This window comes from Herpailurus yagouaroundi, unplaced genomic scaffold (assembly GCF_014898765.1).
Source record: "Herpailurus yagouaroundi ecotype Mexico unplaced genomic scaffold, PumYag 139, whole genome shotgun sequence".
NCBI lineage: Eukaryota > Metazoa > Chordata > Mammalia > Carnivora > Felidae > Herpailurus > Herpailurus yagouaroundi.
This window is the reverse complement of record NW_024412394.1, coordinates 31,910,924-31,927,056: the sequence shown is the minus strand read 5'-3', so window position 1 is coordinate 31,927,056 and position 16,133 is coordinate 31,910,924. Positions and strand designations below refer to the sequence as shown.

Below are 16,133 nucleotides of genomic sequence, written 5' to 3'. Positions count from 1 at the left end.
TTCCTATTCAATGCTGCCCTTGGCTAAGTCCTGGAAGTGTGAGTAGGTGCCTTACGAGAGTTTCCGCAGCGTGCTGGTGTGCAGGTTACGCATTCAACCTACCATCTGAACAACTCCAAAAAATCCAAAAGGTGAAACAAACTGTACCCCAAAGTAAGGTTTTGACAATACTTGCATTAGAGAAAAGATATTCTAGTCAACTGGAGGAGTTATCCCAGAATCAAAAAGACAGAGAATTTCCATAAACCACCTTTCTTAAACAGAAAATGAGCCATGTTATACTTTTTCTTTTAAAACAAAAGCTGATCTATAAATAAAAACCTTTTCTTTTTTACATAGATTTTCTCTTTATTTTTGTACTTGGTATATTGCAGTATTTTATAATAATCAGTATTTTGTTATATTACAAAAGATAATAAGCTACTTTTCTTTTAAATAGCTGTGTACTCAGGATTTAACAAACACCGTATCGGACTCATAGCTGAGTTTAAATTCTAAATCCAAAACTTGAAATAAAAGAAGTACCTCTCTTCCCCACTCTGGCAATAAACTAAAACTGGTGAAATTGAATATTAAAAATTCTTTCATAAAGTCACATATTTCTTAATCTTCTAAATTCTTTAGTAAACTTGGTTGATCTGTAGTTGAGAACTCATTCCATGACTTGGGGTAATCTTCCTTCCTAGACAGTTGGCAGGCTTGTCACAAAAGACTTCATCATTCAAATTCCTTCTTTGAGACAACAATTATCCCATTTTAAAAGCAGTATCATATGTTGACAAAGCTACATGAAGGTCTAATCTTGCCTGTTAGCATTCACCAGCTTTTCTTCTTCATAGCACAAAACAATTATTGCAAATCTCACAATGCGTTCTCTGTTTTGCCAGAAAATTTGGAATATAAATCAACAAAGCTAATTCCTTTAAAGGATGGATTGCAGGCTCCCAATTTATGCCTCTTCCCATTCCCCACCCTCCCAACTTGCTTTTATAATCAGCAACACCAGTATATTGCTTATAGAACAGTTCACTGTTTGGCTAAAGTGAACAAAATGAAATCCATGACAAGACAGCAATCATGTGCATTTTTTGGCACATGACCACATCCTAGGAAATTCCTAAGGTGCTAGGTCTGGAGCCCTTTAGTGGTGGTGAAGGGTGGTTCTGGTCCTTAAAAAGCCACTTCCATCCTGGGTTTTTTTCTTACCTACAAAATATATCTATTTGTTTACTCATTCATTAAATAATTAATAATAATTAATAATCACATGCTACATGACAGAAACTGTGCTAGGCAGTGGTGATAAAATAGAAGTTCAAAAAACCCGCAGTGCAGCAGGCAGACAGACAAAGAAAACAACAGTAGGAAGCAATGTGCCATGTTCTACATGAGAGCGGGAGGTATAAGATTACAAGGATTGTGGAAAGGACGCTTCACATAATGAGAGCACTGACAAAGGCCATGCAGGAAAGCCGATGTTGACATGAGTCATGAAGACAGAGGGAAGCTTACTTAAGCCTCCAGGAGAACCTGCACAAAGGACAGCATTTGTGAGATAGTAAGGAAAGATTACACAGTGGTTAAAATGAAGGAAAGGCATAGGGGGACAGGCAAAGAGAGGTAAAGGGCAAACTAAGAAGGACCCAGAATGATATGCAGAAGATGCAGAATCTATCTAGAAGGAGAAAGAAGCTGTTAGAATTTCAAGCCAAAGAGTTACATAGTCTGACTCCTCATTTACCAATATGACTCCACTTGTAGAAGGTAGAGGCAAAGAGCCCCCACTCTGAGATGGTTACAAAAATACACATACAAACTGATGGGGGCCTAAACTAAGGCAGTGGCAATGAGGAAAGAGAAGAGGAAATGGATTCGTGAGCTACTGGTATATAGAATTGACATGATTTGGATATGGAGGATGAGAGAGAGAGAAAAAAAAATTATTTCTAGAGTTTAGTTTGGGACACGCTACTTTTGTAATACATAGGAGACCTCCAAGTGGAGATACCGAGCAGGTTGGAATGTATGAGCCTGGAACTCAAGAGGAATGTCTGGGTTGAAATAAAAAACTGGAAATCTTTAACACATGCAGCATACAGATAGGAGAGGAGGGTACATAGTTAATGAAGGAGACAAAAGAGGGTGGCCCAAGAGGTAGGAGAAAAAAAATCAACATCAGTAAACCAAGAGAACGGGAGTTTCAAGAAGACAGCAGTCACAAGTGTAAATTCCTGTATAGTAGTGAAATAAGATGAAGTCTGGTAAGCGCCCAGGGAATCTCATGCTTCAGAGATTATTGGTGACTATAGAGAGTGTCCGTGGAGTAGCTTGGACACAAATCAGACTGTAATGGGTTGAAGAGTTGGCAGAACCACAAGGAATGGAATACAATTTCTAGAGGTTTGTGATAAAGAAAAATATCCGCTGATTGGCTTGAAGATCTTTATAGCTTTCTTCTGCAACAGCGTTCCACAAAATTCTACTAATAAAACAGCTGTATCAAGAAAAGAGGACATGCTTCCCCAGATATCCAAGTTACTACCAGCCTGGATGTTAAGAAATTGAGGGGATGGAGGTAGGTAGATTCCAATCAGGATTCATCTACTTGAAGACTTGCCTTAGGGTGCTCATGCACGCAGTACAATTGTTCCTGTCCATGTAATAAAGAAGTAGGTGAGGTGTACAGTTACTAGCCTTCCTTACCTCATGCTTTGTGTGGTGGTGGGAGGTGTAAGGAGGATAACCATTTTAAACAGTAGAAAGATAGAAATTGGCTACAGGGGAGTAAAATAACCCGCAGATAAATAAGGGCTCTCCTAAGGAACAGTCATCCTACTGTTTACTCACGGGCGGTCCTGGGGGGCCTGGTTTTCCTGGAGGACCTGTTTTTCCTCGTCTTCCCTGGAAATCAAAGAGAAACAGTTAATAAATACCTGTGATTCCTTTGTATTTTAAGATAAGACAATATTAAATGGCAACTTTAAAGATAGTAAAAATCAACTGAAAGTTAAAAAATAATTTCAAGTCCATATCACCTTTAAACATCAACAAAATCTAAAAGCAACGGGCCAAATCTTAATGACCAAGACGAGAAAAGTAGTGCTTGGAATGAATAAGCCTTAACTTATTAGCAGTCCTTTAAAAGCTTGCCTACCTTATTATTACTCTTGTCAAGTAATATAAACTATCTGAAGGATGGTCTAAGATTGGCATTTTATCTGATGCTTCTATGGTTTCAGATGCAATAAAACCTACATTTGTCATCTTAAATTGGTGTTCCTCAAAGAATGGTCTGAACTGTAATTAAAAAATTTTTTTTAATGTTTATTTTTGAGATAGAGAGAGTGAGAGAGCGGGAGAGAGACAAAGAGAGAGGGAAAATCGGAATCGGAAGCATGCTCCAGACTCTGGGCTGTCAGTACAGAGCCTGACGCGGGGCTTGAACCCACGAACTGTGAGATCATGACCTGAGCCAAAGTCAGACTGAACCACCCAGGTGCCCCTCTGAATTGTAATTTTACAGCAGTGACCTGAGGGTGAGATCGGGTGTTACAGCTGCGCATTCTGGAGCGCCATCTTAATTTACTGGCTTAGAATCTCTGGGGAAAGAAGCCGTGAACTTGCATTTTAAAACCATTTCAGGTCATTCTTATGTTTGCTAAAGTATGAAAAGCACTACCCTAAGCCATACCTTAATCCTATGTAGTGTATAAAGCACATTAACATGCTCTTTTCCTCCCTTTGGATGGTTAAGCTATTTTTTTAAGTAAACTAAAATAAAGACCCCTTGCTTACTAGTCATTATCATAATGGAATGTTAACTTTCCCAAGTTCACAACCAGCTAAATTCCAGTTTCAAGAGTTAGAAAAATAAGATTGGGCTAACATCTATAGGTAACTGTGTACCTAATATCACTTAAAGGGCAGTTAGTTACTTTTTATAAATTTAAAATTTACTCCCCTTTCTAATAGAAGGAAGTAAGCTTAGGTATTCAAGCATACATTTTGAACAAGAAGCATTTCTGGGCATGTTTGATAAATATGTCCACTCTATTTCATTTTTCCTGATTATTTTATTATCATATTGATAGCAGCATATTAATAAACATTAAGACTTGTTGCTACTGAAAAAGTAAAAGTTTTGGGTTAGTCTTTCAATTTTGGAAGGGAGGGGAAAGAATTGTAAACATAAACACTAAAGGCCCATTTCCTTCACTAATTTTCTTGCCTTGAAAGTGCCAGGCAAAGTAGCTTTCTCTCTCTGGTTTTCATTTAGGATTGGAGTGGGGTAGGAAGTCCAATGCCAGACCAGCAGAGTAAGTTTTGGGAGGTAAGCATAAACCACACTGTGACTGGACAGGAAATGCTTGCACTGCTGTTGAAGGTGAGTTAAAGTCACAGCATCAGGAGTTCCTATAAAAATAGCTGTTTTTATAAACAATCCCAGCTAAAGTCTATGGAACATATTTTTAAAAATTGTATTAAAAACAGAAATATAATTAGTGGTGTTTTCATGTTTCTGTTTCACGTTTCTGTTTCAGAGATCTGAACCTGGGAGCTCCTTTAGGGATTTGTAACATTGGAATGAATATATAATTTAATTGTCTGTATACTTAATAAAAGTTTACACATGTACACCATTTTCTGGTCTTGTAGTTTACACATTCTGAAAATCAATATATTGGGTCTTCTAGTAAATGTAAGTCAATTAGACCCTGAGGACTAATCAATGATAAAAAGTTTACTTAGAAAGTGGAAGCACTGTAATTTATTTATTCACAGGGGCACAAAGAAACAAAATCAATGGCATCGAAGTGGGTGATTGGTTCTTTCTTTCAGGTTGAGGTAAGTTAAAACCATAGGATCAACTTCTGTGTGCATTCTCCTTTCGTTAAAGGAGACATGTATATTGATCGGGGCAGGAAGTAGGGAAAATGAGGCTGACTATTGATCAACTTTTATCACAGAGTTAATGGTTAAGGCAAACCAAATGTCAGATATTGTAAGATAACATTGGCATGTCTTAGGATGAGGAGTGAAAACAGTCATGATTCAGTATGGCACAGGCAAGCATCCAAATTCTTGCATATCACTGCGGGTTTATGTGATCATTCAAGTCAGCCTTGCAATCGTCAGAGTGCACTGATGTGCATGCTGGAAGAGTGCAGGGGAAGCCTGCTTTTGTTCTCGCATCCTTGCTAAGAGTGGATGTGCAGGTAAAATATTTTTCAGGGATGTTAAATTACTGGAACATATTGTGTGTAGGAGATAACTTCAGATGACAAGTATTTTCAGTTTAAATGTGATTTGTAGGCTTGAGTTTCTAGAACACCTTAATACGGATTTGAATACTTTTTAAAGATTTCTTTTTTTTTATTTATATATGAAATTTATTGTCAAATTGGTTTCCATACAACACCCAGTGCTCATCCCAAAAGGTGCCCTCCTCAATACCCATCACCCACCCTCTCCTCCCTCCCACCCCCCATCAACCCTCAGTTTGCTCTCAGTTCTCAACAGTCTCTTATGCTTTGGCTCTCTCCCACTCTAACCTCTTTTTTTTTTTTCCTTCCCCTCCCCCATGGGTTCCTGTTAAGTTTCTCAGGATCCACATAAGAGTGAAACCATATGGTATCTGTCTTTCTCTGTATGGCTTATTTCACTTAGCATCACACTCTCCAGTTCCATCCACGTTGCTACAAAAGGCCATATTTCATTTTTTCTCATTGCCACGTAGTATTCCATTGTGTATATAAACCACAATTTCTTTATCCATTCATCAGTTGATGGACATTTAGGCTCTTTCCACAATTTGGCTATTGTTGAGAGTGCTGCTATGAACATTGGGGTACAAATGCCCCTATGCATCAGTACTCCTGTGTCCCTTGGATAAATTCCTAGCAGTGCTATTGCTGGGTCATAGGGTAGGTCTATTTTTAATTTTCTGAGGAACCTCCACACTGCTTTCCAGAGCGGCTGCACCAATTTGCATTCCCACCAACAGTGCAAGAGGGTTCCCGTTTCTCCACATCCTCTCCAGCATCTATAGTCTCCTGATTTGTTCATTTTGGCCACTCTGACTGGCGTGAGGTGATATCTGAGTGTGGTTTTGATTTGTATTTCCCTGATAAGGAGCGACGCTGAACATCTTTTCATGTGCCTGTTGGCCATCCAGATGTCTTCTTTAGAGAAGTGTCTATTCATGTTTTCTGCCCATTTCTTCACTGGGTTATTTGCTTTTCGGGTGTGGAGTTTGGTGAGCTCTTTATAGATTTTGGATACTAGCCCTTTGTCCGATATGTCATTTGCAAAGATATTTTCCCATTCCGTTGGTTGCCTTTTCGTTTTGTTGGTTGTTTCCTTTGCTGTGCAGAAGCTTTTTATCTTCATAAGGTCCCAGTAATTCACTTTTGCTTTTAATTCCCTTGCCTTTGGGGATGTGTCGAGTAAGAGATTGCTACGGCTGAGGTCAGAGCTATCTACACATTCAATGTAATCCCAATTAAAGATTTCTTTACAAAGCAGCATAGGCCCCATTTTCTTAGCCATAGACCTAAATGCGCCTTAAATATATTGGGACCTAGGACTTTAGCTTAAGTCTTAAGTTTCATTGACCTGTCAGGGGGATCTTACAGGACAGAGTGGGGGGGAAAGGGGTGGGGGTGAATAGATGAAAACCTGGTGGAAGCTCCAGAAGGTGAGGTCTCAGAGTGGTCTTGAACTATTGGACTGACAGACTGTGGTCCTACTTCCAGACATCATCTTTCTTCTCTCCAAGGAGCCCCATGAATTAACTCCTTTGTCTTCTTTACTCCCATTCAAGGCCTCCAGCTGCACTGAACAGTCTCACATTCTCCCATTACTCTAAAACGTCTTTTGTTTTTTCACTTAAAAACATTAGGGAAGGGCAAAAGCCTACCTAAGACATAACAGTAGATTTTTGGTAGGGTGCATTTTATTGTTTAAGCATGGATAACTCGGGGAATATTTTATTTGTAATATATGCCAAGACAGCAGGCATAAACCACAACTCTCATCCTAGAACTAAAATCAGATTCCTCCAGTTTTTCTGAGGGGAGTGTAATCTATGAATCTCTGTTGTTTCCTTACAGGACTCCAGGGGATTGTGTGGGGATGCCTGGGGCCAGGGGTGAGGGCTGCTGCTGGTGTGATGGGAGGAATGGCGGGCTCATGTTTGTTCCCACTTTTGCCTCCTTCTATTTCAGTGCCTTCACTGCAAGGCTGACTCTAGACCCCACTGAAAAGTAAGACAAAAAGTGGGGACTTGGATGAGGGTGGGGATGCAAATCCTGGCAGATAACAGACAAATGCTGACCTGGGGTAACCTTCCTGGTTAGGATGTGTGCTCCCAGGTGGCCATTTGTTCAGAAGCAATTCTGATAAATTGGAGTCTGGCTGAATCTCCAATTGGATGGGGACCTACTGTTCCAGCATAATCACAATTGGGCTAATCCAACACTTTTCTGAAAAGTGGAGCATAAAGCACAAAACACAGATTCATTGTATCAGGTTGCCCTGGAAACCTCAAAGTGCTCAACATGTAAGTTTCCTGTTTGTAAAAGTGGAAAGGTTATTAGACAGCAGTTTAGATATTTGTCTAATGATTTAAGCCCAGCGGTGCTCCAACCCAATTGTGCATCAGTATCATCAGGAGGGCTAGTTACAACAGATCAATATGTGAGGAAAAGGGAACTCTCGTGCACTGTTGGTGGACATGTATAATGGTACAGCCACTATGGAAAACAGTATGGAGTCCCTCAAAAAAGTAAAAATAGAAATACCACACTGATGCCACTACTGGGTATTTATTTAAGGAAAAAACACTAATCTGAAGAGATACATGCACCAGTATATTTATTGCAGCATTATTTACAATAGCCAAGCTATGGAAGAAACCTAAGTGTCCATCATTAGATGAAGGATAAAGAAGATAATACACACACACACACACACACACACACACACACACACTGAAATATTACTCAGCCATACAAAAGAATGAAATCTTGCCATTTGCAACAACATGGATGGACCTAGAGGGTATTATGCTAAGTGAAATAAGTCAGACAGAGAAAGACAAATACTGTATGATTTCCCTGATATGTGGAATCTAGAAAACAAAACAAATGAACAAACAAAACAGAAAACATACACCAAAGTACAGAAAATAAACTGGTGGTTGCCAGATAGGTGGGTGGTGGGAGAATGGATGAAATAGATGAAGGAGATTAAGAGGTACAAACTTCCAGGTATAAAGTAAAGAAGTCATGGGGATGTAAAAGTACATCAAAGAGAAGAAAGTTGATAGAATTATAGTAATTTTGTATGGTAACAGATGGTGGCTAGAATTATTGTGGTGATTATTTTGTAATGTGTATAAATATTGAATCACTATGTTGCATACCTGAAACTACTATAAGATTGTATGTGAATTATACTTTAAAAAAAAACCAAACGATTTCTGTCCCCACTTTCAGAGTTTCTGATTGACTAGGTCTGGGGCAGGGCCTGAGAATTCACATTTATTTTTAATAAGTTCCCAGTAATGTTGATGTTGCTGGCTTAAAGACTGTACTTTGAGAACCCCTACTCTAAGCCTCGAGCTCTTATTCATACTTATTTATTTATTTATTTTTAATATGAAATTTACTGTCAAATTGGTTTCCATACAACGCCCAGCGCTCATCCCAAAAGGTGCCCTCCTCAATGCCCATCACCCACCCTCCTCTCCCTCCCACCCCCCATCAACCCTCAGTTTATTCTCAGTTTTTTAAGAGTCTCTTATGGTTTGGCTCCCTCCCTCTCTAACTTTTTTTTCCTTGCCCTCTCCCATGGTCTTCTGTTAAGTTTCTCAGGAGCCACATAAGAGTGAAAGCATATGGTATTTGTCTTTCTCTGTATGATTTATTTCACTTAGCATAACACTTTCCAGTTCCATCCACGTTGCTACAAAAGGCCATATTTCATTCTTTCTCATTGCCAAGTAGTATTCCATTGTGTATATAAACCACAATTTCTTTATCCATTCATCAGTTGATGGACATTTAGGCTCTTTCCATAATTTGGCTATTGTTGAGAGTGCTGCTATAAACATTGGGGTACAAGTGCCCCTGTGCATCAGCACTTCTGTATCCCTTGGGTAAACGGTGCTGGGAGACTGGACAGCAACATGCAGAAGAATGAAACTAGACCACTTTCTTACACCATTCACAAAAATAAACTCAAAATGGATAAGGACCTGAATGTGACACAGTAAACCATCAAAACCCTAGAGGAGAGCAGGAGAAAACCTCTCTGACCTCAGCCGCGGCAATTTCTTACTTGACCCATCTCCAAAGGCAAGGGAATTAAAAGCAAAAATGAACTATTGGGACCTCATCAAGATAAAAAGCTTCTGCATTGCAAAGGAAACAATCAACAAAACTAAAAGACAACCGACAGAATGGAAAAAAAAGATTTGCAAATGACATATCGGACAAAGGGCTAATATCCAGAATCTATAAAGAACTCACCAAACTCCACACATGAAAAACAAATAACCCAGTGAATAAATGGGAAGACAACATGAATAGACACTTCTCTAAAGAAGACATCCAGATGGCCAACAGGCACATGAAAAGATGCTCAACGTCGCTCCTCATCAGGGAAATACAAATCAAAACCACACTCAGATATCACCTCACGCCAGTCAGAGTGGCTAAAATGAACAAGTCTTATTCATATTTAAAGTTAGCCAGTCATTGGGGTGCCTGGGCGGCTCAGTCAGTTAAGCGTCTGACTTTGGCTCAGGTCATGATCACTCAGTTTGTGTGTTCAAGTCCCACATCAGGCTCTGTACTGACAGCTCAGAGCCTGGAAAATGCTTCCAATTCTGTGTCTCCCTCTCTCTCTGCCCTTCCCTCACTCACGCTCTGTATCTCTCTCTCAAAAATAAATAAACATTAAAAAATAAAATAAAATAGGGGTGGCTGGGTGGCTCAGTTGGTTAAGCGTCTGACTTCGGCTCAGGTCATGATCTTACAGTTCATGGGTTGGAGCCCCGCCGTGTCAGGCTCTGTGCTGACAGCTCAGAGCCAGGAGCCTGCTTCAGATCCTGTGTCTCCCTCTCTTTCTGCCCCTCCCCTGCTCACACTCTGTCTCTCTCTCAAAGATAAATAAACATAAAAAAAAAAAACAACTAAAAAACAAAATAAAATAAAGTTAGGCAATCATGTAGAGCCCCTAATGTCTTGTAAATCTTGTAGCTTAGACCAAAAACCTTAATTGGTTTTGTGATTATGTGAAACTTTGAGGATAAAAAGTCCATTGTCAAATTCAAGAGCACCTGGACTAGAATCCTGGCTTTGTCTCTTAAGGAATTTGTGTGTGTGTGTGTGTGTGTGTGTGTGTGTGTGTGTGCGCGCACGCGCGTGTGTGTGTGTGTGTGTGTGTGTGTGTCAAGATTTCATTGCTGTAAAATTGATACTTATATTTTGCAACAGGTTTGCTAAGCATTAAAAAAAAGATCACATGTAAATTCTTACCATATATACACCCATTAGGATGGCTTTCTTTCAAAACATGTTGGCAGGAATGTGGAAAAATTGGAACACTTATTCACTCTTGGTAAAATATTGCAACTGCTATGGAAAACACTATGCAGATTCTTAAAAAAATTATTAGTAGAACTAACATATGATATAGAAATCCCACTTCTAGGCATATATCCAAGAGAATTGAAAACAGGGTGTTGAAGAGATATTTGCACACCCATGTTCATAGCAGCATAGCCATGAGGTGGAACCAGTTCAAATGTCCACTAACAGATAAATGGATAAACAAAATGTGGTTATAAACATACAATGGAATATTATTTACCTTTAAAATGGAAGGAAATTCTGACACAGGCTACAACATGAATGAACCTTGATGACATTATGCTAGTTGAAACAAGCATAGTCAAATAAGTCACTAAATGAAAATACTGTATGATTACTGTGTGCACCACTTACATGAGGTACCTAGAGTAGTCAAATTTATAGAACCAGACAGTGGTGGTTACCAGGGGCTGGGGGAAGAGAAAAGAGGGGAGTTGTTGTTTAATGATTTTACAGTTTTACTTTTGCAAGATGAAAAAGTTCTGGAGATCTGTTTCCCAACAATGTGAATACGTTTAACATTATAGAACTATACACTTGAAAATGGTTAAGCGGAGAATTTTATGTGATATGTATTGTCCACAATTAAAAACAAGAATACTCTTGACATGACATCCAATACATGGTGGTAATAAGAACATTAGTTCCTTTTCTTCCTGCCCTTCTACCATCCTCTGCCAAATTCTCTACTTTTTTCATTTAAAAATGTTTGATAATATACAGTATCAAGCAAACCTTCTAAAATATGTATTGTGCATTAATTGAAAAATATAACCAATGGAGAAACGGGAACCCTCTTGCACTGTTGGTGGGAATGCAAACTGGTGCAGCCACTCTGGAAAACAGTGTGGAGGTTCCTCAAAAAATTAAAAATACATCTACCCTGGGGCGCCTGGGTGGCACAGTCGGTTAAGCGTCCGACTTCAGCCAGGTCACGATCTCGCGGTCCGTGAGTTCGAGCCCCGCGTCAGGCTCTGTGCTGATGGCTCAGAGCCTGGAGCCTGTTTCTGATTCTGTGTCTCCCTCTCTCTCTGCCCCTCCCCCGTTCATGTTCTGTCTCTCTCTGTCCCCCCCAAAAATAAATAAACGTTAAAAAAAAATTAAAAAAAAATACATCTACTCTATGACCCAGCAGTAGCACTGCTAGGAATTTACCCAAGGGATACAGGAGTACTGATGCATCGGGGCACTTGTACCCCAATGTTTATAGCAGCACTCGCAACAATAGCCAAATTATGGAAAGAGCCTAAATGTCCATCAACTGATGAATGGATAAAGAAATTGTGGGGGCGCCTGGGTGGCGCAGTCGGTTAAGCGTCCGACTTCAGCCAGGTCATGATCTCGCGGTCCGTCAGTTCGAGCCCCGCGTCGGGCTCTGGGCTAATGGCTCAGAGCCTGGAGCCTGTTTCCGATTCTGTGTCTCCCTCTCTCTCTGACCCTCGCCCGTTCATGCTCTCTCTCTGTCCCAAAAATAAATAAACGTTGAAAAAAAAAATTAAAAAAAAAAAAAAAGAAATTGTGGTTTATATACACAATGGAGTACTACGCGGCAATGAGAAAGAATGAAATATGGCCCTTTGTAGAAACATGGATGGAACTGGAAAGTGTGATGCTAAGTGAAATAAGCCATACAGAGAAAGACAGATACCATATGTTTTCACTCTTATGTGGATCCTGAGAAACTTAACAGAAACCCATGGGGGAGGGGAAGGAAAAAAAAAACGAGGTTAGAGTGGGAGAGAGCCAAAGCATAAAAGACTCTTAAATCTGAGAACAAACTGAGGGTTGATGGGGGGTGGGAGGGAGGGGAGGGTGGGTGATGGGTATTGAAGACTGCATTTTTTGGGATGAGCACTGGGTGTTGTATGGAAACCAATTTGACAATAAATTTCATAAAAAAGTATAACCAAATCTTAACTATGCATGTGGTATTTTTTTCATCCAAGATAACAATCAAGTTGCACCCATTAAGCATAGACATATAAAAATTAAATTGTGAGGTATTCATAGAATGGAATACTATATAGCAACAAAAATGAATGGAATACAACTACATGCAACAATACAAGTGACTCTTGCAAACATAAAAGGAATAAATGGAGTCAAAATGAAACCATGCTGTTAGAAGTTATTATGGGTTACTGCTGTGGGAGCTGGAAATGACGAAAAGAGAGCATTAGAGGGATTTTAAGGTGCTGGTGATACTCATGTTCTATTTCCTGAACCTGTGTGCTGGTTACATGGGTGTGCTCAATTTTTTTTACAATTTTTTTTACGTTTTTATTTATTTTTGAGACAGAGAGAAAGTACCAGGTGGGGAGGGACAGACAGAGAGGGAGACAGGAACCAAAGAGAGCTCTGCGCTGACAGGAGAGAGCCCGACGTGGGGCTCGAACCCACCAGCTGTGAGATCATGACCTGAGCCAAAGTTGGATGGTTAGTCAAACAAGCCACCCAGGAGCCCTGGATGTGCTCAATTTTTGAAAAATCACCAAGCTGTATATCCGTGTGATACATATATTTTTCTGAATGTATGTTACAATAAACTTTTTAAAAAAATGAAACCAGGGTATTTCAACAATAGAATGATTTTATTTGAATTATCTAATGACTTCAGCCATCTGCATTTGCTGTGTGCAAAGCCACAGAGGGTCACTATCATCAGGAAGAAAAAAGCAAACAAAACAAGGCTACTTAAATAAATGACATCTACGAGTCTCAACGTTTCAAAATAGCCTGGTGCTCCCAGGGTGACTTACAGTATGAGCGCATCTTAAATTAGTCACTTGATTTATAAACACTCGGCCCTGCAGGAGCACCACGAGGAGAAAGAATGCATATAATGGGCTACTGGTACTTATCTGACAGATGGTTTTTGCTGTTGATGAGGATGAGGATGATGAAGACAAGTTTGCAGCAGTATTTGGACTTAAATAAAGGATGGTATGCAGACCTCAAGCCCACAGAGGAGACATATGTGAAAGCAGTCTCTCTAAATTGCCAGATCTTGCTAATACAGCTGGCTCTGCTCAAATATTTCCCTGTCCCGTGTGTGTATTTAGCACACTCTTAGGCATCAGCTCAGCCTGAACAAGGTATCAAGGAAATGTCAAGGAAGAAGACACAGGGCCTTGACTGGCACTCCCAACTGTGAATGAGGTGTTAATTACACAGGAAAACATTACAGACTATTTGGGAAGTTCAGTTTTCTTTTTTTACATTGTGAGCGGAAATAAGACTTATGACTGATGTAAAAACTTACCACATTTTGGAATCAATGATATGTGAAAAAAGGGGGATTGGAATACTTATGTGAGAATGCATAATATCCTAAATGCATTTTATTTCTTAACAGATATTTAAAAATACATCTATGACAGCAACAACCCTACTCATAAAGGTCTGATTATTTCAGGGATCAGACAAGTGGCTCTTTGAAGGACATGGGAAGAGGATATAATTCAGCATGAACAAATGATTTGAAATAGGTTTAGAGCCCAGGAAAGATGAGTCCACACTATGTTGCCATTCCCAATATTGCCTGTCTTCTTTAGGGTGGGATCTCAAAATTTCTAAATCATTCCACAATTTCCCCATCTTTCTGTCCCCTGTACATGTTCTGAGTAACTCCAGTGGCTTTTCAAAACAAGTTAGAAATATGACAATATTATGTAATCCCCCTCAGCTACAATTGAATAAGTGATAATCTAAATGCATTGGGCTGAGCCAAAGGGTCTGGTCTGTCAGTAATGTCTATAGTCACTGTTTAGTATTCCTATTAAGTTATTAGTAACAACATATGCTACTAATTTGGTCATAAAGATTAAGTACAGTCGAGGTCTGACCTCTTAACCCCCTTCTGTTTGAATATACTAACAATCAACTTTCCCTCCTGTGCCCTGAGCTATCCATGTTGTACAAAAAAAACTTAAGAAAGTCTACGACTAACAATTATAAAAATGGTTGCCATTTATCAAGTACTTGCCATGGTCCAGGCAGAGACTGCTGAGCAATGACTTAACATTAGTTTGCTTAACCTTTTCAAAACTACCTTGGGAGGGTGGTACCGTCCCGTTCCAATTTTACAGAGAGAGAAAGGTTAAACATCTCACTCCAAATCACTCTTCTCTTAATTGGTGGGGCAAAAATTTAAAGCCGAGTGTATCTGATCTTAAAATTCATAATCCTCAGAATTGAGGTTTCCTTGGTCGGTATCCTGATCATTTTTTTAATGTTTATTTTTGAGAGGGAGAGAGAGGGAGAGAGGAGGAGGATGTGCAGAGAGAGAGAGAGGGAGACACAGAATCTGAGGCAGGCTCCAGGTTCTGAGCTGTCAGCACAGAGCCCAATGTGGGTCTCGAACTCATGAACTGTGAGATCATGATCTGAGCTGAAGTTAGAGGCTTAACCAACTGAGACACCCAGGTGCCCTCCCCGCCCCAATCATTCACAATTTAGGTTACTTTGCTGCTATAATTGTTGAGTTTCTCTTATAGTCTCACAACCAAGGCAGATTTTTTTAACGTCCCAGTTGCTTATCACTTTGTCCTTTGGAATTTGGGTCTCCTGGGCTCTCACCTGCTCCCCTGACTTCTCCTTGCTCCTGACTCAGAATCTACCCTGACTTCTGCAGACCCTCCATCCTGCCATTGGGATTTGTCTGGACTTCTGATTGCCTTGCCAACCATCAACTCTCTCAGTCCCAATTTCTGGCTCTGTTTTCTATGACTGCCATTGTCATTCTCTGCCAAGGCACTTGATTCATCTTGGTATCATGTGTGGGGCAACAGTAGGGTGTGGCTAAACAACTTCCGGAACATGCTGGGAATATATTTTAACATCTCTGTGCCACATTAAGAGGGTGGATGCTGGAAGCACACTGTAAAATGTTCTTTTCCTCCATAACTGGAAATTCACAGCAGGCATGCTCACAGAAGGGAAATGGGGAATCAGGCCTTGTACACAGTCTTCTTGGTCTGAGGACAATGCCTCTGGTCTTCCACATCTCTAAGCACTTTCATAATGCCTCGTGAAGGCAGAATTTTCTCTTTCACTTTTGTTAAGGGAACCTGTTATATTTTTAATTTAGAGCAGATAGAATCAACATGTAGAGGAAAAAATAATGCACATAAACTGTCATGTCTACTTTCATAGAAACATTAAAATAAAAACAATGTGCTGAGGTTCCCCAAGAAGCTTCAGAGAGGTCAGAGTCTGAGCCAGTAAAACAAGAACACACTTGGCCTCAACAGCCGGCTCTGGGACAAAGAAATCATCAATGATATTTTATATCTTGATTTCAATTAACATAAAGTTATAGTGGGTAAAATTTCAGCATTTTTGAATTGCCTACTTTAAAAGATAAAATGTATCCTCAAGGGTAGAATTTTAAAACTGCATTTTGAATGTGAAGGATTGATTAACCAGCACCAAATAAATTCACAGGAATACAATTTGCAGCTATCCAATAACTGC

At 39.7% G+C, this 16,133-nt stretch overlaps 1 protein-coding gene across 1 annotated transcript in view; it reads right to left on the bottom strand.

Moving 5' to 3' along the window:
* COL19A1 (collagen type XIX alpha 1 chain) overlaps nt 1-16,133 on the bottom strand; it is a 350,833-nt gene that overhangs the window by 107,694 nt on the left and 227,006 nt on the right. Inside the window, exon 17 of the mRNA XM_040473872.1 lies at nt 2,848-2,901. Within this exon, the coding sequence (XP_040329806.1) occupies nt 2,848-2,901 (54 nt within the window). The remainder of the gene's footprint in view (nt 1-2,847; nt 2,902-16,133) is intronic.